Source organism: Echinops telfairi, unplaced genomic scaffold (assembly GCF_000313985.2).
Source record: "Echinops telfairi isolate 266 unplaced genomic scaffold, ASM31398v2 ScPeMD7_7400;HRSCAF=8409, whole genome shotgun sequence".
Taxonomy (NCBI): domain Eukaryota; kingdom Metazoa; phylum Chordata; class Mammalia; order Afrosoricida; family Tenrecidae; genus Echinops; species Echinops telfairi.
The window spans coordinates 9,951,344-9,973,609 of NW_022111300.1; the positions used below are offsets into that span (position 1 = coordinate 9,951,344).

General features: G+C 44.8%; 1 protein-coding gene across 2 annotated transcripts in view; it reads left to right on the top strand.

Annotated features, from left to right (window-relative positions):
- Positions 1 to 22,266, top strand: part of TTC39C (tetratricopeptide repeat domain 39C) — a 72,889-nt gene that overhangs the window by 20,349 nt on the left and 30,274 nt on the right. The window contains exons 4-5 of one of the 2 annotated variants that reach the window (XM_004702909.2): positions 75 to 429; positions 2,356 to 2,524. In XM_004702909.2, the coding sequence (XP_004702966.1) occupies positions 75 to 429; positions 2,356 to 2,524 (524 nt within the window). Of the gene's footprint in view, positions 1 to 74; positions 430 to 2,355; positions 2,525 to 22,266 lie in introns of those variants that run through there. The other variant, XM_045296153.1, reaches the window with a different exon arrangement.

The following is a 22,266-nucleotide window of genomic DNA, read 5'->3' on the forward strand; positions in this document are numbered from 1 at the left end:
CCCCCCCCGCCCCTCCCCAAAAGAAATGATTCAGAAAGCTTGTTTTAAATGTTTCTCTTCCCTTCTCTTTCCAGCATATATAAAAGGTGGCTGGATCCTCAGGAAAGCCTGGAAGATTTACAATAAATGCTATCTGGACATCAATGCCCTTCAGGAGCTGTATCAGAAGAAGCTCACTGAAGAACCCTTACCTTCTGATGCTGCAAATGATAATCACATTGTGGCTGAAGGGGTGTCTGAGGAGTCTCTAAACAGACTGAAAGGTGCTGTTAGCTTTGGATATGGCCTTTTTCACCTTTGCATATCCATGGTACCCCCAAACCTGCTCAAAATCATCAACCTGCTGGGTTTTCCTGGAGACCGCCTACAGGGCCTTTCTTCACTGATGTATGCAAGCGAAAGTAAGGACATGAAGGCCCCTTTAGCTACGTGAGTAGCTATATTGCAATGCTTTGGTAGATAATATAGTGTTGAAAGTAAGTAAACTACCATCAAAGACTGTAAAGGAAACTACAGGTAACATGACGCCATGCCTGGTGTCTTTTCACGACACGCTGACCACTGTGTTTGGTGGTGGTGGTGGTGCTTAGAAGCAGACTTGAGAGAACAAGATGCTGGAAGTTGTTCGAGTCCTACGGTCGTATTTTATTCCACTAATAATTTGATAAGTGGTTTTGTGACTTTCACCATGGGGAGATTTACTCATCATGATTTCAGGGTGTGAGGGAGATACTTTTTGAATAAGTGATTCTGGAGTTTTTATTCTTAGAAAGAATCCTCATGTTGAGTACTGCCTCCGTGATGATTCTTGGGAGTCGATGGGTCTTTCCTAGGTAGCTGGTATATCTTGTGCCTTTTCAGTTCAATTGAGCCATGTGACTGTTGAGTGTGACCAAAACAAATGAAAACTCGCTGTCCTTGAGTCGATTCTGATGCACAGGGCCCGATAGGGTCGAGTCGGACTGCCCCTCCAGGAGGTTGAGGCTCTCAGTCTCTATGGAAGTAGAAAGTCTTACGTTCTTGCACGGAGCGTCTGTTTCCAGCTCCTGACCTTGTTCACAGTCCAGTGCGTGACCTACGAGGCCACCAGGATGCCTCCGTCTAAACTCAAGTGGCACATATTTAAATAAGAGCGCATGGTGAACCCGGTAGCCATATTTACATCAATTATCAGTCATCTGATTTTCTTTCTCAATCTGGAAAATATTGAAAATTTTAAATGTAATGTCAATTTACTAAACAGCAGTCTTTTGTCTGTCTCTGCACAGATGAACTTTTTCTGTAAGCTGATTATCATAGACCTTAGTGATTTTTCTCTCGACTCATGTCCGTACTGAAAAATGTAGATGCTAACTTTTAATGAGTTGATAGTTATTAAATACACCATTAGTTTTGCATTTCAAAATTATCTGTGCCTTTTCAAATGCATTGAATCACACTATGACCCTTGACTAATGTGACTACACAGATTTGTCATTTGTATCAGACTATCTTTTTTCCCCATGTTCATATTGTGTGTATTTTGTCAATATCTCCATGAGATTTTTGCTTATCTCTGAGCAAGGAATGAATTAATACTATAAATTAGTGTGATCTCATAAAAGCCACCCTAGAGGCGCATATTTGCATAAAATATTGATGTGTTGGTTAAACCTTTTGATCTGTTCATGAAAACAGGTCCTGATGAATTGTTTTTGTTTTCTGAGCTTAATATGGCTTTTTTTTTTCTTTTTTAAAAGTAATGGATTTGAGTCAATAAATGTCTAAGTAATGTCTTAATTTGCTTGTTTTTAACTTGAGTAGCCTCAAAAGGGCTCCTTATCTGGTCCTCCCATTTATTTCAACACAGCATAATATGATTCGTGTCAGTGACCCCCTGTGATTATAAAGCTTGTCTTCTGAGGCATACACCTGACTTTGGGGAACACAAGAGAAAACAGTATTTTTCTTCTGTAAAATGTAATGCTTTCCTTCTCAGGAAGGAGAAAGTATTCTCACGGCGATCTGCTGTTTTCTGATTTGTGCATTGATGGGTAAGATGCGGGACGCAGAGGCCTCCATTTTCTGAGGCTCGTCCCAAAGGCTCAGAACAGCAAAATGCTTCCGTTACGCTGTGCTCCCCGCACCTAATGGAAGGAGTCTGTGCATCTGTAGGTGACGCTGAACTTGCAGTTGTCCACATCGCGATAGAGTTAACAATGGGAGAGATCCTCCATTCTTCTCCGAGACTGCGTCCTCGTAAGCTTCCTGGCAGGCCTGAGGATGTTGGGAGAGCACAGACTGGTGGTAGGAAGAGTGGGAGCGAGGTGAGAGCAGCCCTTTGCTGACGCGTGGTCTCCCTCCCTCTGTCTTCAGCCTGGCTCTCCTCTGGTACCACACCGTCGTCCGCCCTTTCTTTGCCTTGGATGGCAGTGACAGCAGAGCAGGTCTGGATGAAGCGAAGGAAATCCTCCTCAAAAAGGAAGCTGCTTATCCCAACTCCTCCCTCTTTATGTTTTTCAAGGGACGGATACAGCGATTAGAGGTAGGTGCTGCGCCTTCCTCCTCTTTGGGTGGTGGGAGGGGGGACCTGTGGATGATCAAACCCATAATCCTCGCTTGGGGACTGCTGGCGGCGGAATGAGCCAGAGTGTCACAGGGCAGAGGAACGTTTTGTTCTTTCGCCTCCCGGTGCATCATGGCTCAGAAGATGCTTCCAGGAACCCAAGCTGTTCCGCAGCGCCGTCTGTTCCAAAGACACGGGCGGACGCCGGCAAGAGTCCGCGCTGCTAATGAGGCAAGGCGGCCGTTCTCTAAGCGCAGGCCCCAGCACGGTGATTCATGCTTTCAGCTGAACCATATAGAAAACCGTTTTCCCCTCAGGAGCTACTGATCATTGATTTTAAAGGTTGATCTGGATAAAATAACTTACGTGAAAGTTCCTGCCGTAAATGCCAGCACAGCAACGGCTTTGGCCACATGATAGATTTTATTACTTTGTCATGTGCTCACATTGATGAAGTCATTTAATGCTTGGTACCCCTCTCCCCCCTCCCCCCAGGATACAATCATCTCCTGCAATGGAGAGAAGAGAGGGGTGAGTCTCAGAGAAAGGTTTGGGTCCTTCCCCAAGTCTAGAATGTTCTCTGCCCTACCTAGAGGCTCCCCTTCTCCTTTTAAAAAAACATTTAAGTAATACAATCAGAGGCGTCTTGTCACGCGTCAACGCACGCATTATAAAGTGATAGGGAAAAATGATAGTTCTTTCATCAATAAGTGATTTCTATCTGCTTTATAGCATGAGGACTTGTAGGAAAATGAATGTGTGTAATGTTTAAGAAGAAAAGTGTTATTTTGATAAAAAGCAATTGTCACGCTCACTACACCGACCATGTTTTTTACTTGTAGCTTAGTGGATAGATCTGAGGTTTTAACATCAGCATCTGGCCGCCAGTTACCTGGTAACCACTGTCTCAGTCAGTGCGTGGCCAGCACCCAGCCCACCCCATGCAGACTTTCTCTTTTCCCTTTTTATTGTACTCTGAATGAAAGCTCACTGAGCAAATTTCCTTTCTAGTCACCATTTCATACACATTTTGTTTCATGGTAAGGATTTCATTCTCCATAATGTAACAGCACCCTTCTCACCTCCTCCCTAGGCACCTGCTGCCCCTTTGCTCTGTATGTCAGCTTGTTCCAAGGCGTGTGTACTTCTGTCGTGTGATTGATCACCTTGTGGGCTTGTTGTTGGGATGAAAGGGAAGCCTTGGGGATGAGTTCACTTCCATGTCTGAAGGGCCCTAGTCCCAAGGGTTTCCCCACTCTTTATCCGTCCCGTAAGCCTGGTCTTGTTTAGGATTTTGAGTTTGCTCCACAATTGTCTCCCACTCTATCCAGGACCTTCTTTTGTGATCCCTTTTGGAGCAGTCAGCAGTGGTGGCTGGGCACCATCTAGTTCTTCTGGTCCCAGAATTGTGAAGACCGAGGTTTGCACATAGGTCTTTGGACCAATTGCTTCCGTGTATCTTTATTTATTTATTTTTCACCTGTCCTTGCTCCCGATGAGGAGAGGCCAGTAGCTGTACTTTACAAAGCTGTTTGCAAGCTTTTAAGACCTCAGTCGCTACTCAAACTAGAACCTTGGCTTTGTGGACTATGATATGGTAGTTGACCGGGGTGTCCCCTGAAACTATGGTCCTGAGCCCCAGGCCCGGGGACTTATCCCTCAGGTTGTTTAGTCCTGGCTCGGAGGTTTTCTTAAGTGTGCCTCCTGTATGTTCTCTTCTAGATATGAATCTATTTACAGTGCATCTAAATGCATATGGAGAAATGTCTTCTGTCAAACTTCTCTATATGACTATAGTCCAATTTGCCTTCCCATATCTGTTCAGCTTGCAAGTCTATCAGTGCACTCAGTGGATTTACTGTCATTACTGTTATTGCATATGCAGTCATTGACCTTTGTTGCCTTTAAATCTTATTCTTTCCCCAATGTCTACCTTTCCCTTGGTCATTTTGTGCAGACCTCTCTCAATGGATATTGCGTCACTTTCACCCAAGTTAATGCATGTCTATGCCTAGTGGTGTAGTGGTCACACATATTGGGCTGCTAACTGCAAGGTCAGTAGTTCTAAACTACCAGCGGCTCCACAGGAGAAAGGGGGCTTTCTACTCTCATAAAGAGCGACAGAGTTAGAAACTCACAGGGGCAGTTCAACCCTATCCTAGAGGGTCACTGTGAGTCATCATCGACACGATAGCAGTGAGTGAGTGAGTGCCCTCTAAGTAGTAATTTACCCGCCATTCTCATCCACTTCTGGTAACCTTCAAAGAATGTTTCTTTCTCTGTTAAACCTTTTCTCGACTTTTAATAGTAGTAGCTTCATCTAATATTTACCCTTTCATAATTGACTAATTTCATTCCATATAATGTCCTCTCCGGAGTTACCCATGTGAGATGTATGAGTCATTGATACTCTTTAATGTTGAGTAATATTCGATTGATTGTGTGTCTGTACCCATAATTTGTTGATTCATCCATCCATTGATGAGTCTTAATTTGTGTCCATCTTTTTTTTTAATTAAATACTTTTATTGGGGACTTTCACATCTCTTACCACAATCCATACATTCATCCATTGTGTCAAGCACATTTGTACATAAGTTGCCATCATCATTTTCAAAGCATTTTCTTTCTACTTGAGCCCTTGGTATCAGCTCCTCATTCCCCCTCCTCCCCTGTCCTCCCTCCCTCATGAACCCTTGATAAGTTATAGATTGTAATTGTCATGTCTTACATCGTCCTCTGTCACCTTTCACCCACTTTTCTGTTGTTCGTCCCTCTGGGAGGGGGTTTTATGTTGATCCTTGTGATCTATTCCCCCTTTGTCCCCACACTTTCCCCTTATCTTCCTCGTATCGCTATTCTCATTGTTGCCCCTGAGAGGTTTATCTATCCTGGATTCCCTGTGTTGTGGGCTCTTATCTGTAGCAATGTGCAAGCTCTGGTCTAATCCGATTTGTAAAGTAGAATTGAGGTCATGATAGTGGGGGGGAGGAAGCATTAAAGAACTAGAGGAAAGTTGTATGTTTCAGTGGTGCTCTACTATATTCTGGCTTGTCTTTTCCTTGTGACCCTTCTGTAAGGGGATACCCAATTGCCTACAGATGGGATTTGGGTCTCCACTCCATGCTGCCCCTTTACCCCATTTACATTGCATATGATTTTGTTCTGGGTCTTAGATGCCTGATAACCTGATCCCATAGACACATTACGATCACACAGGCTGGTGTGCTTCTTCCATGTGGGCTTTGTTGCTTCTCAGCTAGATGTGTCCATCTTTTGCTCTGGCGAATAGTGCTGCAACCCATGTGGATATGCACGTATCTATGTGTGCCACAGCTCTTGTTTCCGTAGGGCAGGTAGCAGATAGTGTTTCTATCTCTGACTTTTTAAGGAAGCGCCATGCCACTTTCCCCGGTGGTTGCATCATTTGACAGTTCTACCAACAGTGGGTAAAGGTTCCAGTCTCTTCCTACCCTTGCCAGTGCCTGTTGTTTTCCGTCCTTTTAAATCTGGCCCGTCATGCTGGGCTGACCCAGAGGTGACCCATACTCCTACCACAGCTGCTCCTCAACCGAGGGCTGCAGCTTATGAAGCGGACAAGAACTAGCCTCTTTAACAATTGGTGCTGGCAAAACGGGATATCCACCTGCCGAACAGAGAAACAAGGACCCATATCTCAAGCCATATAATTTTAATAGTCGTTTTCAGCAACCAACTCCAGATGGATCAGAGACCCAAATGTAAAACCTAGAACTATAAGGTTCATCAGTAAAAAATGGGGACAGTAGATGCATGAATGCAGTATCGAACACAACTTCAAGCACACAAACAGCAGAGGACAAACGGAGCTACCGGCACTTCCTAAAAATTAGCTCATAGCTCATCAAAAGTTCCTACCAAATGAGGCAGAAGAGATCCCACATACAGGGATGTTTCTGCCAACGACATAGGGAGCAAGGGACTAATCTCTACAGTGCATAGAAAACGTGGACCCAAATAACTCGATTTAGAAATGGGCAGAGGACATGGACAGATGGTTTTCCATAGATGATTTCCAGGCAGCCAACAGATGTGTGAAGAACTGCTCAGGGTGATTTGCATCAGAGGGATGCCCATATGAACTTTTGAAGACTTCTACCCAGGAGTGCTTCCAGGATCGCAAAAACAAGTGGTTCTTTAATGTTGGCAATGAAGTCTACAATGCTTCCCCAATCTTTTTTTTCTTCTTCTGTATGCCCTGAGACTCCTGAAACCTGACTAGGAGGGCTCCATCAGAAAACTCCTCAGTGCGGTTCTCTTATCTTAAATTCCATGAGCCATTCACACGTGCAAGCTGTGCTTTACCGATTATACCAATAGTTGACAGTTGGAGCACAGAACACATTGCTCACTGGTACTGCAATTATTTTAGCCTATGCGTGGTCTATTTCACTTCCCTTACCTGGAAACATTTTCCTTGGCATTCAGGCTCCCGAGCCTTCGGTTATAAGACCCCCTTTTGTCTCCTGTGATTAAAACAACTGTTCTGGCCCATCTCTCAGCACTTCCCTTTCAAGATCAGCGTTAGGACCCTGCTTGTAGGAGATGTTCAGGCAGTTCAAGTTCCTCCACCGCCTTGGGTTTCTGCAGGAGGAAACACGGTAAGAGGAAATTTTAAGTGGACGAAGTCTTCTCACTTCAGTGACCATGTCTGAAATGAAATGTGGAAAGGGAATAAGTGCTTTTTCAGATCTCCATTCCTTCAAGGGCGGGTGCTATGCATTTGGAAGAGCTCTGTTCAGGTAATACCAGGGCTGGTGTTTCACAGGGATTTGCTGGCTGGGAGTTGAGAGCCTACAGTTTGAAATTGTGTGCAGCTCAGTAATGAGGTGCCATAGCACTAGGCATGCATTAGAATTCTCTCCCTGCCCCTCACTGAATACTGAATGCTCTAAATTGGCTTCTGAAGCTGCTAAAAAGACATGTGAAAACAAGTCAGGGCTTGTATGTTGTTCTGCTTATCCTTTTCACTAATTGTTTGTTTTAAAATGAAAATGTTTAACCAAAATACTAATGACGACTCCCTCCTCTCCCCTCAAAAAACCCCTAATGTGCCATGGTTTTTGTTTGTACCACAGTTCATTCCCACTAGGGAACTGAGTGACTACTTAAAGCAAATAATCATTCATTGCTGCTGGAATGCTTCTAAAATAAGAAAGCCACACTCTCTCGAAGGATCCTTACAAATTGGATTTTAGCAATCACCGAGTCAACACGAGAGTGTGGACATGGCTGGTTCAGCAGTATAGTTGAGTTCTCACTTTCCCTATGGGAGGCCTGCATTCAGTTCCCGGCCCATGCATCTCAAGCACAATCCCCACCCATCTCTCCGTGGAGAGTCAGTGGTGCTGAGATGCTGAATAGGCTTCCGCGGAGCTTCTAGAGTCTAGACCAGCGGTTCTCGACCTGTGGGTTGTGACCCCTTTGGGGGTCGAATGACCTTTCACAGGGGTCACCCGATTCATAACAGTAGCAAAATTACAGTTGTGAAGTAGCAACAAAAATAATGTTATGGTTGGGGGTCACCACAGCATGAAGAACTGTATTAAAGGGTCGAGGCCTTAGGTAGGTTAAGAACCACTGGTCTAGACGAAGATGGGTAGGAAGAAAGGCTGGTTCCAAACACCACTGAAATGAAAAAGCTCTGTGGTTCACAACAGTTCTGTTTCCAAACCACCACTGGAACCTGGCAGTGTTTTGTTCCGTTGTGCATGGAGTGGCCGTGAGTCAGGGGCCAGTGGTGCTTGGGGTGACCCTGAGTCAGGGGCTGACTTGACAGCTGATAGCAAGAACAGCTGTTGACATTGCAGCACTTAGCAGGCATTCTGTCTTTCTAGACTAGAGAATTGGGAGCAAGGCTAGTGCAGGGGTAGATATTAGAAGCCTTCATGTGAAGGGCTTCCTTACTTAACTGATACTTGGTTTAAGACAAAGAAAACAAGATGTGGAAGCATGCTTGTTTAGTGAGCTGTAGCCTGAGGGCCCAGCAAACGTGACAGATGTTTCCATGCGGCTCTTTCCAAAGGCTCAGGAGAGGAAAGGATTGTAGGGCTAACTTGAAATAGGGTTGGAATTAGCCTCAAGAACCTGGACAGCACCATCTCATTAATCTTCGCAAGGAAGTGTGTAGGCAGGTATGGGGTAGCAGCATCCTTCATTTGTAGGTGAGGCACCCTGCCCCAGAGAGGCTGTGATAGAGCTCTTGACAAAGCTTTTTATAAACCCTCCCAAGTCCCAGCTCAGCTTGTGTAAACACACTTGGCTGAAGGCAGTCAATGGATTTGCTTGCAAAGAATCTTCTATCTTATTGGTGAGCGCGTAGGATAGAGCGAGGGTTTCTCCACTGGCTCAGAATCCGCAAAAGGATGTAGACAGCTGCCCTTGTGTAAGCTTGCTGTCACCCCAAGGGACCAGCTCACTATGTGCAGATTGTTTTTTTATTTTCTTATTATTTTACTTTCCCTTTTTGACTCTTTTCTTGCATGTTTTTCTGCAAATCAACCTGTATACTGTCCATGTCACCTCTAGTCATCTGGCAAGGTTAGGTTAAGGAGCCAAAAACACTGCAGAGGTTTAAAATAACCTTTCTTGTAAAGTATGTCGATCCTCATTACTCACAGGTTCCATACTTGTGAATTCACCTGCTAACATTTATTTGTAGCCTAGAATTCATGCTCATTTGTAGTGGGAAAAATGGAGTCCAATAATGAGCATGTTCTTAACCTCTTAGCTGTGGTCCTCCAAGGTGACAACCGGCCTCCTTGTTTCAGCTCACGCATTGTCTCTGTGCTTTTTGTTGGGGATTTCACTGTTAAATGGCCCCTAGTATACTGCTAGGGAACCCTGGTGGTGTAGTGGTTATGCACTGGGCTACGGTCCACATGGGCAGCAGTTCAAAACCACCGGCAGCTCTGACAGAAGATGATTGGGATTTCTACTCCCGTGAGTTACAGACTTGGAAACCCACAGGGGGGTCACTGTGAGTCAGCACTGACTCCTTGGCAATGACTTTGGGCTTTGTTTTGTTTTGTTTTGAGTACAGGGCTGAAGTGGAAAGCTGGGATCTCTCCGCGTATGGAGAAAATGCATGTGTTGGGTAAACTTCGTTCAGGCATGAGTTATATAGTGCTGTTGACCAGGAACCCAATACCAGTGGGTCAACAATACTAAGCAAGGTGTCTTGAAGAGAAACACACTTAAAACAAGGTTATGTTTTGACCAGTAGATGAAATTGTTGGGACCAGAGGCTTACAGGTGCCTCGCATCCTGTATTTCCCTTAGAGCAATGGTTCAGTATTTACTAATTCAGTTAGTAATGATGTTCTTGACCATAATTGCTGCAGATACTGAGCATCAACTATTAAGTCGCTGTGCCCATTAAGCTGTTGGCCTGAAGTCCAGTCTGACTGTTTTTGGCTCTTCTTTTTGTGGATGCAAATCACCGAACTGATGTCTTTGTTTTAGCCGGGGTGCCCCATCATGTGTACCTGTATTCTCTGCACGCACACACTCGCACACACTAATAACTCACACCGAGAGATGTAAAAACAGCATGTGGGTCTGTGCACACACACACACACACACACACACCATATTCACACAGAGATGGGAAAACAGCATGGGGGTCTGTGCACACACACACACACACACACACGCTTCATATTCACACAGAGATGGGAAAACAGCATGGGGGTCTGTGCGCGCACACACACACAAACACACACACACACACACTACATATTCACACAGAGATGGGAAAACAGCATGGGGGTCTGCTCTCTGGCCTCATTTGCCACTCAGAGGTATTGACTCAGGTGTATCCACTGCTTCAGTCTGTCAAGAATCAAACCGTTAACATCTCTGTCAAGACCATTGCCTTCACCACTCAAGGTGCTGAGATAGATGGGATCCTTGCTTCTGAGACCCTCCCGCATTCAGGAATTTCCTTTGGTTGGAAGCTGCCTTTGTTGTGCAGGGACGCATTCCACCTCTCACTGCGGTCTCCGTTTGTGCTGCCTCCCACTATTCTCTGCGGGATCAGCAGGGCACAGTGCAGGGTGTGTCCTGTGGGGGGAGCTGCTCTGATAGTTGACCTTCACACAGTGCTCCGCCTAGGAGCCTGGGGTCCTCGCCGCTGCGTTCTGTTGCCCAGCCAGGCTCTGTGTGAACTGTGTTCAGACATCCCCCCAGCGTGCTGGCCCTCCCTCCCTCCCACGCCTTGCTTCAGATCATCCTCTCCGTTAACCGTGAGAGGTACCTTATCAAAGTTGGGGTGAGCACGTTCTCCCTGTTCTCTTATTTAGGGAAAGCAACATTGTCACGTGTGCTTTCCTGAACACTTTTTAGCCCATGCGTTCGCAGTTGTGTGGGGGCAGAGACCTAGGCATAGATCCCTTAGCAATCAGTGGACCAGATAGAGACCAGTGTGAGAGGGCCAGCAAGAGTCTGCTGTGAGTTAGGGGTCCGAGGACCCGAGCCTCTGCTGCTCCCAGAGGCCAGCGTTGTGGGAGCCCCTGCAGCAGCATCTCTGTCTCTCTGGTCTGTGGCAGGGCAAGCCTGCCCCCTGCTTTTGCAGAGCTGGCTCTATCAGCATGACGTCATGTGGTTATTTATAGGCTGGGCGCCTGGCAATGCAGGAAGAGAAGCAATTCCCTCAAGTTCTGTTAATTGTAGTCTTCTCTTCCTCACTCCTACAGGGCTGTCTTCTTTTCCTCAGGGCATAGGGCAGCCGTTGATTCTGTCTTCCAGGAAATGAGCGATTGCTTTCATCTGGTGTAGGGAGACCAGGGCTGCCCTTCCCTTTCCTCTCCAGCTAAATGGGTGCCTCTTCTGTGGTCTCCTGTCTGTGTTCACACGAGGAGAAGAAGATGGGAGCCCAAACAGCTGACTGTCAAACCTCATTCGCTGCCATTTAACCCTCTCCAAGCTGTTGGGCTGAAACCAGTAGGGCAATACTGGTCCCTGCCTCTCCGCTCATTCCGAGGGCGTTGGGGACGAGCTTCCCCGCAGCCTGCTGTTTGGGAGGAGAAGCACAAGCTGCTGTTTGCCGACCTGGATGACAAGATCATCACTAAAGTCATTCCGTGCTCAGCAGCGGCATCGCTGACTGGCTCCTAAGAAGCGTTGCACCACGTGGGCTTTGTGTGCTCTAAGGAGGTGTGCTCAGTTTAAAACACCCGCATAACGGGTTATTTTAAGAAGTCAAGCAGCTCGTGACAATAACAAGCCAGTGGTGACTCCGTTCTAATTCCATTTGCTTTTGCAGTGATTTGTCATCTTTCATGGACACATAGGAGGCTGTGTATAGCTTTGTTTACAAATCCAATGGCTACCTGTATTAACATCGTACTTCTCAATAACAGGTCTGCAGAATATTTGGATGGCCATTATGTAGTAGGAGGAGGACATTGCCCTTTGCAGGGGAATTGTTGTTAGGATAGTTTATGGTTTTTGCTTCCCTGCTACTTCTCGTTATCTCACTGTGACAGGTCCTACAATGAATATCGTTGAGTTAATTTTTTTCTAGAGTTACTTCTGGGAGTATCATTATTAGAAGGACGCAGTATGATTAGCCCTGTAGTTCATGTAACACGAGGAGAGATTATGTTGAAGAACTGGTCAGACCACAATCTAATCTTTTGTAGAATTATTTGTTTATGGTAACATCATTAGGATACCTGCAGCAATGTTTCTCCCCGTTGTTGTTTTATTTATTTCTATTTCTGTTATTGTGTCGATTTAAGCAATGGGAAGGAAGTTAGCTCTCATCTCCATCCCTCCTGCCCACTTCCAAACTACCCCGAGGCTTTTTCCCCAAATGTTTAAAATTGTGAATTAGGTTGGAGTTTACATATCAGATCATTGTTTTTGCATTCAAGAACTTAAATAGGTTCTCAAACCTAATAGCGTGTTCAGGTCCCTGGCCCCGCCTTCTCTGCCATCTCCCCTTATAGTTTTTATTATCTGCACCTTCACCTACGTTAACACCTGTGTACTCCCTAGCCAATAGGCTCACAAACTTACTTCGCCTACCACCTCTTTTAAAAAAAATAAAATGAAACATTCCTCAATGCCCCCTGGAAATTCAACGTTTGCACCGTAAATTGGAGTCCAGGATAGAGTCAAGGGATCTGCTCTCTCAGCTCTTCCCATTGCTCCAGAGGAGTCCTGGTGGCACAGCGGTGACTCGTTAGCCTGCGAACTGCAAGATCGCCAGTTTGAAACCACCAGCTGCTTTGAGTGAGAAAGGTGGGGCTTTCTACTCCCATAAAGAGTGGAAGTCTTAGAAACCCACAGGGGCTGTTCTACCCTGCCTCACCTTAAGGGTGCTGAGTCGGCATCTGCTTGATGGTAGTGAGTTTACTTATTGGTTTGGCTTGTTCCTGAGCCCCCCACACGGCAGCATCCCCCACTGTAGGAAACGCTGCTCAGCGTATGGCTTGTCCTTCCACCCTGATAAGCATCAAAGTCAGTTTCTCGTGCTCTGAAGACCTTCTCTTGATTTCTTTCTTTTTTATAACAGTGGTCTCATATAACATTTGTCTTTTTATGTTCAACTAACTTCAGTCAGCATAATTATCTCCAAATCCAGCCATGAGCTGTGTATTCCTAAGCTTCATCTTCAAATGTTGCTGTACCACATCTTATGTCCATGGATCAGAAAGAATGCTTAATGATGTTGAAATGGTGGTACTCAAATAAAAGCACAAACAATGAGAGAAAAACTAGACTACATCAACATGGAACACTTTGGGTTTCAAATAATATCAAAAAATTGAAAAGTCAATTTATAGAAGGGGAGAAAAGATCTGCAAATTACGTATGTGATAAGGGACTTGTACCCGAATATATAAAGGAATCTTACATTGCAATCATAGAAAGAGACAAATAACCCAGTCAAACAATGGACAAAATATGTGAATTGACACTTTTTCAAAGATGTGCAAATGGCCAATAACTACATGAAAAGATACCTACTAGAAAGAGCCATTTAGGAGATGCAAATCAGAATGACAGCTACAAGGTCAATGTCACTCGTGTGGCTCTAGTAAAAGGAATGCAAGGGGTTGCTGTGGAAGTGGACACGTTGGAGCCTCCATGTATTCCTGGTGGGAATGTAAAACTCAGTCCCTTCGGAAAACACTTTGGCAGTTTCTCAAAAAGTTGAAAGACCCAAGAGAAATGAAAACATATGTCCATGTTCTTATTCATTATAACTCAAAAAGAGAAACCATTGAAAGGTCCTTCAGCTGACAACTGGGTAAACAAAGTGTGACATTTCAAGCCAATGAAAACTGTCCAGCCAATTAAAAGGATAGAAGTAGGATGGATGCCGCAACACGGGAAAATTTCGGAACCATGCTAAGCTAATCACAAAAGGCCATGATTACATTTTTCACTCATGTGACGTCTGCAGAATAAGTCAGTCTGTAGAAGCAGAAAATACTGCTTGCTTGGAGGCGAGGTGGGAGGAAGAAAATATGGAATGACTGAAGGCTAATGGATTTGAATCTCGTTGTGAAGTGAGAAATATTCTAAGCTTTTCGGTGAGGATTATGCATCTGTTGGATATCTAAAAAACACTCAATTGTACACTTTAAATAATTGTATTTAATGATACTGGAATCATATCTCAATAAAGATCCACCCCCCAAGGATTACCAGCTATTACTAAGGGTATGTCATTTCTCTATGACTACAAATCTTTTTTCCTTTGGATATAAATGGTTGATTCAGCCAAGTTTGATGACTTTTAAGCAAGAAATATTTTCCTTTGCCCAAATTCTAAATGTATCATAGTCTTTAGTTAGGATTATCATATATATTTCCTCTGCTATTACTTGCATTTTGAGAATTATACAGGAGTGAGGAAATTTTAAACATTCAAACATTTATTGTCATGATAGACTTCTTCAGAAATAAATTTACTTTCACAAATAGAAATGCATAGACAATTCTATTTTAAATTGTAGATGGATTCTTTAAAAATCTTACTGTATTCTCATAAACCTTTGCATGTCTGAGATGTACATGCAATATAATTCTGATCCTTACTGTAATTCTGGGCTATTAACACTTTAGACTCAACACTTTAAATTAAATTCTTTCCAAAAAATCTGTTTTGAAATACCTTTATGTATTGGATGCGCATACAAACACATACAGAGTGGTGACTATAGCATAGTTTTCATAGTTGTAATTTCACAATGTCTTTAAAAAGAGCAGATCCATCATTATTTAACCTGTAAAAATATTGTATATTTTTATCCATTTATTCATTCATGTGTGTTTAGCTATCAGTCTATCAGGTTCTAGATGAGTATTACAGCATAGGGAAGTTCTGATTGATAGTACGCTTGTCATATTTCTGACTCATCCCCGAGTGCGCGCTTCATTGCTGCAGGCTGCGTAGTGCCCTTGAGCCAGTGCCCTTGAGCCAGTCACGCAGCATGGAATTCTGCCGATCCCCTCAGCCTCACACCTGTGAGGTGGGAGCCCATTGTGGTAACCACTGTGTCAGCCCATCTCATTGAGAGCCTTCCTCAGGGACTGGCCCCTCCTGATAACATGTCCCAAGTCCCGGAGACGAAGTCTCACCCTCTTCGCTTTGAAGGAGCATTCTGGCTACGCTTCTTCCGAGAAAGATGTGTTTGTTCTTCTGTAGTCTATTTAATATTCTCCCAAGTCCAGGCACCTTTGTTGTACCATTAAGAGACTTGGGGGGGGGGGCTGCATAGAGAGGGTCTGTGTGTACAAGGACACAGGAGTCCAGGTAGGATCCGTGTGCATCTGTGCAGTTACTGTGGCCTTCTCTTCTCATGCAGTGCTCTTTCTAGTGCAGCCTCTGGTTTGTACCGTTTCCCTGTGAATGAACTGTGCCTGGGCGTGTGTCTGTAACACACGCATTTCTAAATCTTCAGAAGGGCTTGTTCCCATTGAGCTTTGGAAATAAAGCCCTGATTTCTTTTTAGAGATGAGCAAGTTGGTAGAATATCTATTGTACATTTGGGAGAAGCAAAGCAATGTATCAGTTCTTCACTAGACCCGTGAAAGTTCCTGTCCTATCACTCATTACGTTTCTTAAATGTCATTTTATTTCTAATGTTTGTTCATTTAACCTTTTCGGTTTCTCTTCTGAGTACTCTCACAGCATATTTATCTTATGGGGATAGTAAAGTGTGAGGGGTTTGGTTTAGGGATTGGATTGTACTTCTTGAAACCCCACCTGTCTGTCTTCACTCCTGTTAACTTGGCAGTGATGGGCTTGTCGGCAGTGATGGGAGAGATTAAATGTTTAGTGTTAAGTCTTCACTTCCATGTCTCCGTTGTCTTACATTAAAATTCATTATAATGAATAATATTAATGTCAATCTGCCAATTGTGTGGTGAATCCCTCCTCGCTGAAGCCCTTACCTGTCACCTGTGGCTTTTCCCTGGGCGTGACGGAGTGTGAGACTGAGTACTCACGGTGGACCCGGGATGCAGGCTGGGGTCTGGCTCCTCCTTTCTGGCTAAGTGGCCTGGGGTGAGATCCTCATTCTCACTTACTCCATCTCTCACTCTCTCTTCTTCTTAGTCACTTTAAAATGTTTTGAATTTCACTGGGGTGAAATAATTATAATCTAAATTTGCCATCTTAGCCATTTTAAGTGTGCAGTTCAGTGTCATTAATTATATTTAAATTACTGGACAAGGTGACCATGATCAGTTTCCAAAATGCTTTCATCACCCCAACCACAAACTCTCTACCCAGCAAGAAGTAACTCCCCATTCCCTCTTACCCCACCCCTGGGGCACCTCGAATCGACTTTCTCTTTCCATGCCTTTGCCTGTTCTGTTTCACATAAGAGAGATCATAAAATACGTGTCTCTTGGTTTGGGGCTTCTTTCATTTGCATCCTGTTTTTGAGGTTGGATCAGAACGTCAGTGCTTCCACGGCTATGTCCTATTCCGAGTATGCCTGCAGGACACGCTGTTGACCCAGCTCTGCTGTTGCTGTGCATCTGGGTTGTTTCCAATCTGCTGACCGCTGAATGATGCGACAACAAGCACGGGTGCATACAGGCTCTGTTTAATCCATTTCAAGTTCTCTAGAGGGTGTACCTAAAATTAGGATTGCTGGGTCATATGCCCAAACTGCAAACTTGCTCCTATTGAGTCTGACACCTGGCTGAGTTTTTGAGGAGCTGCCAAACAACTCCAGTTTGAATCCCACCAGCAGCATGTGAGGCTTTCCATTTTGTGAATGATAGCCATTCTCATAAGTATGAAACAGGGAGCCCCAGTGATGCAGTGCTAACGTGCTGGGCTGCTAACTCCAAGGTCAACAGTTCGAAACCGCCAGCAGCTCTGGGAGAAAGACGAGGCTTTCTACTCCCATCAAGTGTTACGGGCTGGAGCTGCCCTCAATCCTAACTATGTGGACACCCGCCCCCCCCCCCCCACACACACACCTCAGAAGAATGCACTTCAGAGGACAGCAATGGAGCTATAGCTTGGGGAGAGGGGCACGTCTGATAAGAGCACACAGGAGACAATGAGGGAGGGAGAAGGTGGGGAGCACATCCTGACCCACCAAGCCCTGAGGACAACCCATCACAAGGATCTTCATGTAACCCCCTCCCTGGGGGATGGACAACAGAAAAGTGGGTGATGGGAGACATCAGTCAGTGTAAGACATGACAAAATACTAATTTATCAATTATCAAGGGTTCGTGAAGGAAGGGGGCGAGGAGGGAGGGGAAAATGAGCTGATACCAAGGGCTCGAGTAAAAAGCAAATGCTTTGAAAATGATGGCAGCATATGTTCAAATGTGCTTGACCCAATGGATGAATGTGTGGATTGTGATATGAGATGCAAGAGCCCCCAATAAAAGTATTTAGTGAAAAATTAACAGAAGTTATGGGCTCAGAAACTCAGAAGGGCAGTTCTACCCTGTCCTATAAGGTCACTATGAGTCAGCATCGACTGGATGGCAGTGAGGTCTTGGTTTTCAGTGGGTGTGAAAAGGAATCCAGTGGTGCGATGGATTGAATGTTGGGCTGCTAACCATGAGGTCAGTGGTTTGAGCACACTGATCCCTGATTCCAGAAAGATCCTAACCACTGATCCTCTGGAGCAGGCGGAATCGACTCGAGGGCAGTGGGTTTGGTGGTGTACAGTGGTGTCTCACCATGCTTTTAACTTGCATTTCCGTGGTATCTAACGGCATTCAGTACCTTCTGCTTATTGGCTATTTGTAGACATAGCTTCTTGGTGAAATGTCCTTTGCTTACTTTCAATCGTTCCATCTCGTTCTGCCATGCTTCCCTCCACAGTAGAGCCACAGTGCCTGTCAGGGTGAAATCGCCCTCTTGGTAGACCCATGAGCCCAGGGCACTCTGAGCTAGTCCCCTGACTTGGTTATGGTAAGAATGATGACCAGGCAGTGGCTACTGTGAGGCTGGCAGATGGGAAGAGGCTGTCATGTCGTGGGCCCTGCAGCCAGTACCACCAAACAAGAAGCCATCTAGCTGAGAAACAACCAGCCTGTGAGATCATGAGGTGTCGATGGGGTCAGGTACGAGGCATCTAAGACCCAGAACAAAATCATACCCAAGGTGAATGATGTGGGGGACCATGGAGTGGAGACCCAATGCCCATCTGTAGACAGTTGGACATCCCCCTATGAAGGGTCACAGGGAAGAAATGAGCTAGTCAGGGTGCAGTACAGCACTGATGAAACACACACCTTTCCTCTAGTTCTTTGGTGCTTCCTTCCCCCCACTATCATGACCTCAATTCTACCTTACAAATCGGATTAGACCAGAACATGCACACTGCTACAGATAAGAGCCCGAAACACAGAGAATCCAGGATAGATTAAACCCCTCAGGGCCAACAATGAGAGTAGAGAAACCAAGAAGATTAGGGCAGGGTGGGGGGGAGAAAGGGGGAATTGATCACAAAGATCAACCTATAACCCCCTCTCATGGGGACAAACAATGGAAAAGTGGGTGAGGGGCAACAGAGGACGATGTAAGATATGAAAATAATAATCTATAACTTATCAAGGGTTCGTGAGGGGGAGAGCAGGCGAGGTAGGTAGGGGGAAGAAATGGGGAGCTGATATCAGGGGCTCCAGTGGGAAGAGAATGATTTGAAAGTGATGGTGGCAGCATATGTGCAAATGTGCTGGACACACTGGATGAATGCATGGATTGTGATGAGATGTAAGAGCCCCCAATAAAAGTATTTAATAATTTCTTTAAAAGTCTGTAAATACAAAAGGAGATAATTTTAGCTCAGAACAGGACATGTTATATAACCAATCTCAAATAGGCAAGAAATTCACTGATGCAGAAAACACAATTTAAGGCGTCTTCGGTTCATATTGAGATTTTATAAAATTAAATCATAATCCCCAAATGATTATTTGTATTAAATATTAAATTGTTGTGTTAAAAAACTAATCAAGTGTAAATTCACATTAAATGCCCACAGGAGGCCTTTTCGACAAGCTAAAAAAAAAAAATAATAAGTCTGGCATCACAGGCTTTGAAGTGGAGTTAATTTTTTGAGAAACATTAATTCTACACAAGAGGAGACTTCTAGGATATAGTTTCTTTTCTATTAAAATAAACTTCAAATTTTAACACACTAAATTTTACTTATAATGAAATTCAGATAATGCAAATGAAATTTAGAGAAAAACCCAAGATTTCACCACCTGGCTTAAAGGAGGTTTCTTACTCATAATGTGTTAATAATGGCTGTTTCCTTGACAGTAACAATTTGGTTATGGAAGTATTATAGTTTCATTTGTTTTCTTTTCTAAAATAAACTTGCTAACCTAGAAATTAAAAAAAAAAAGACAAAAAAACCTCCCCAGTATTGAAAAATGCAGAGAAACCATTCCCTTATAAACTATTGGTACATGAGTAAACTGGTAAACACCTTGTGGTGTAGGTGAGCCACTATTTGTACAGTTTATAATAGGACCAGCTAGTCAAAAGGGAACTCGCATAGGTACCCTGGACAAGAGACCCAAAGCAGCCAGTTACCATTGAGTCAGTGCTGAGGCAAGGTGACCCCACCTGTGACAGAGAAGCACTGTGCCGAGTGGCTGCCTGTGTTGTGAGTCGATTGATAGACTGTTTTGTGTATTTGCTTGAGGCACCCCTGTCTGAGTGGATTCAAACTTACAACCTTTTGGAAGTGAACCTTTTGCTTGTTAACCATTTATCCCACCCAGGATACACCAAACCCAATCCAAGCTCACTGCCATCAAGTTGATTCTGACTTCTAGTGGTCCGAGAGGACAAAGTAGAACTGCCCCTGTGGGTTTCTGAGATTATAAATCTTTACAGAATAGAAAGCCTCATCTTTCTCCTATGGAGTGGCTGGTGGTTTCGAACGATTGGCCTAGCAATTAGCAGCCCATTTCATAACCCAATACACCACCGGGCCCTCCCCCAGGATACACAGATTGCTGTATATGTGTACATATCCATACCTTTGCAAGCAGACAGTCAGGCACCTTATTTGCCCACCCTCATCGCCTGTAAGAAAAAACTGCAGGGCTATATTCTCAGGAAAACTGAGGTACTGTGATTTTATAGTTTGGGCCAGAGAAGTCATAAAGCAAAGCAGGACACTCCAAATTCTTGGTGCAGGCTTGAGGGTCCCTAAAGAAAGGCGCCCCCGACAGTTGGCAGTGGCCCACTGTGTCTCCCCATAAGCACGCGGGCATTCTGCTTCTTTTCGCATGGATGTGGCAGGCACCACTGCGCCCCAAGCAGCTCTCCTAGGCTACCTACCCTGCCACGTGTCTCAGCAGAAGCCTGGCGGCCCAGAGGAAGACAGACTGGAATCAGATCCACTGAAAGTGCAGTGAGATATGGGAGCGGGGGAGCAGGTCAGTTAGCATTCTCAGGAGTGAGAACTACACACTGCCGAATCCTGAGGCACACAAGGTTCATGGATCCAGCCTTCCTCCTGCTCACCAGCCTCTGGGTGGAGATCTGTTTTTTGAGCTATTTTTTCCACTTAGCGTTAACTACAGTTTGCATGCAGTACAAAAGGAAATGGCTGGTTTGGGACGCCAGGTGTAAGTGACAGATTGAGAAAACCCTGGAATGTGATGTTCTTGGCATCCTGGTCAGGAGCCCTGCTGGTGTAGTGGTTATGTGTTGGGCTGCCAACTGCAAGTTCAAAACCCCTAGAGAAGGATGAGGCTTTCTCCTCCCGCAAAGAGTCCCAGAAACCCACTGGACAGTTCTTCCTGGTCCTCTAGGGTCACTCTAAGTCAGGGTCATGGTGGTGGCTTGGTTTGGAACTCTGGTATTCTAGTCTGGGGCAGGCCCCCAGGAAGCATCGCCTTGCTTCCGTTTCCAGTTCTTTGGCACTTCTAGAAAAGGGAGCCTTTAGCTCGGTTGCATAATTCAGTGTGGCTGCCCCCACCTTGGTTAGGAGCCCTGTTTTGCACTATGGATTAGGCGCTGGTCTGCAAACTAGAAGGTTGGTGGTTCAAATCCACCAGCTACTCTGTGGGAGACTGTCTAGGCCCGTAAAGGTTTATAGTTTTGAAAACCCTTCGTAGGGTCTCTGTGAGTCAGAATCAACCCGGTGGCAGGGGGTTGAGTGGGGTTGGCTTCCGTTTTCCCAGCTCGGCCTGGCAGTGAAATTCTTTGAGGGGAGCAGAGTGGAAGCAGAATATACCCCAGATGTCATGCACTGACTCCAAAGCAAATCCATCCTCCCGTGTGCTGCTTTTTGTCCTTTGGAGGTCATTGCTTTCTGAAGAGTTTCAAACGGTGTGAATAATGACGCAGACATAATCAGGAAAGCCTTCGTTTTTAAAATTGGGTAGAAAATGTCCCCGGTAGTTAACTCCTCCATCCCTACATATGACTCATTTCATTTTTTGCCATCCCTGTTGCTACAAAAAGAGGACCCCTGTATGTTTACCGGCTTTTAGGCAAGAGTACACACTTGTATATTTGTGGTAGGATCTTAATTATGCCTGCTCGTACAATCTGGAATGTCTCCAGGTGGTCTGAAACATTTGGTGAGAAATGTAATTGCTAGTCATTGGAAGTGCTTGCCCTGATTGATGAAAACAGCAGCATGATTTGTTTCCCAGAGTGATTAATAGTACACATTACTAGCCATCTAATTGTAAAGATGAGCTACCTTTCTTTCATTCTATTCTTGTTTTTTTTTAATAATTTAAATCATTGGGGACTCGTACAACTCTTATCACAATCCATACATCCATCCATTGTGTCAAGCACATTCGTACATTTGTTGCTATCATCATTTTCAAAACATTTTCTTTCTACTTGAGCTCTTGGTATCAGCTTCTCATTTTCCCTCCACCCTGCCTCCCTCCCCCAATCATGAACCCTTGATAATTTATAAATTATTATTTTTTCATGTCTTACACTGACCAATGTCTTCCTTCACCCACATTTCTGTTGTCCATCCCCCTGGGAGTGGGTTATAGGTAGATCATTGTGATCGGTTCCCTCTTTATCCCCCCACCTTCCCATTACCCTCCTGGTATGGCTACTCTCTATATGGGTCCTGAGGGGTTTATCTGCCCTGGATTCCTTGGGTTTCCAGCTTTTATCTGTACCCATGTACATGCTCTGATCTAGCCAGATTTGTAAGGTAGAATTGGGGTCGTGATAGTGGGGG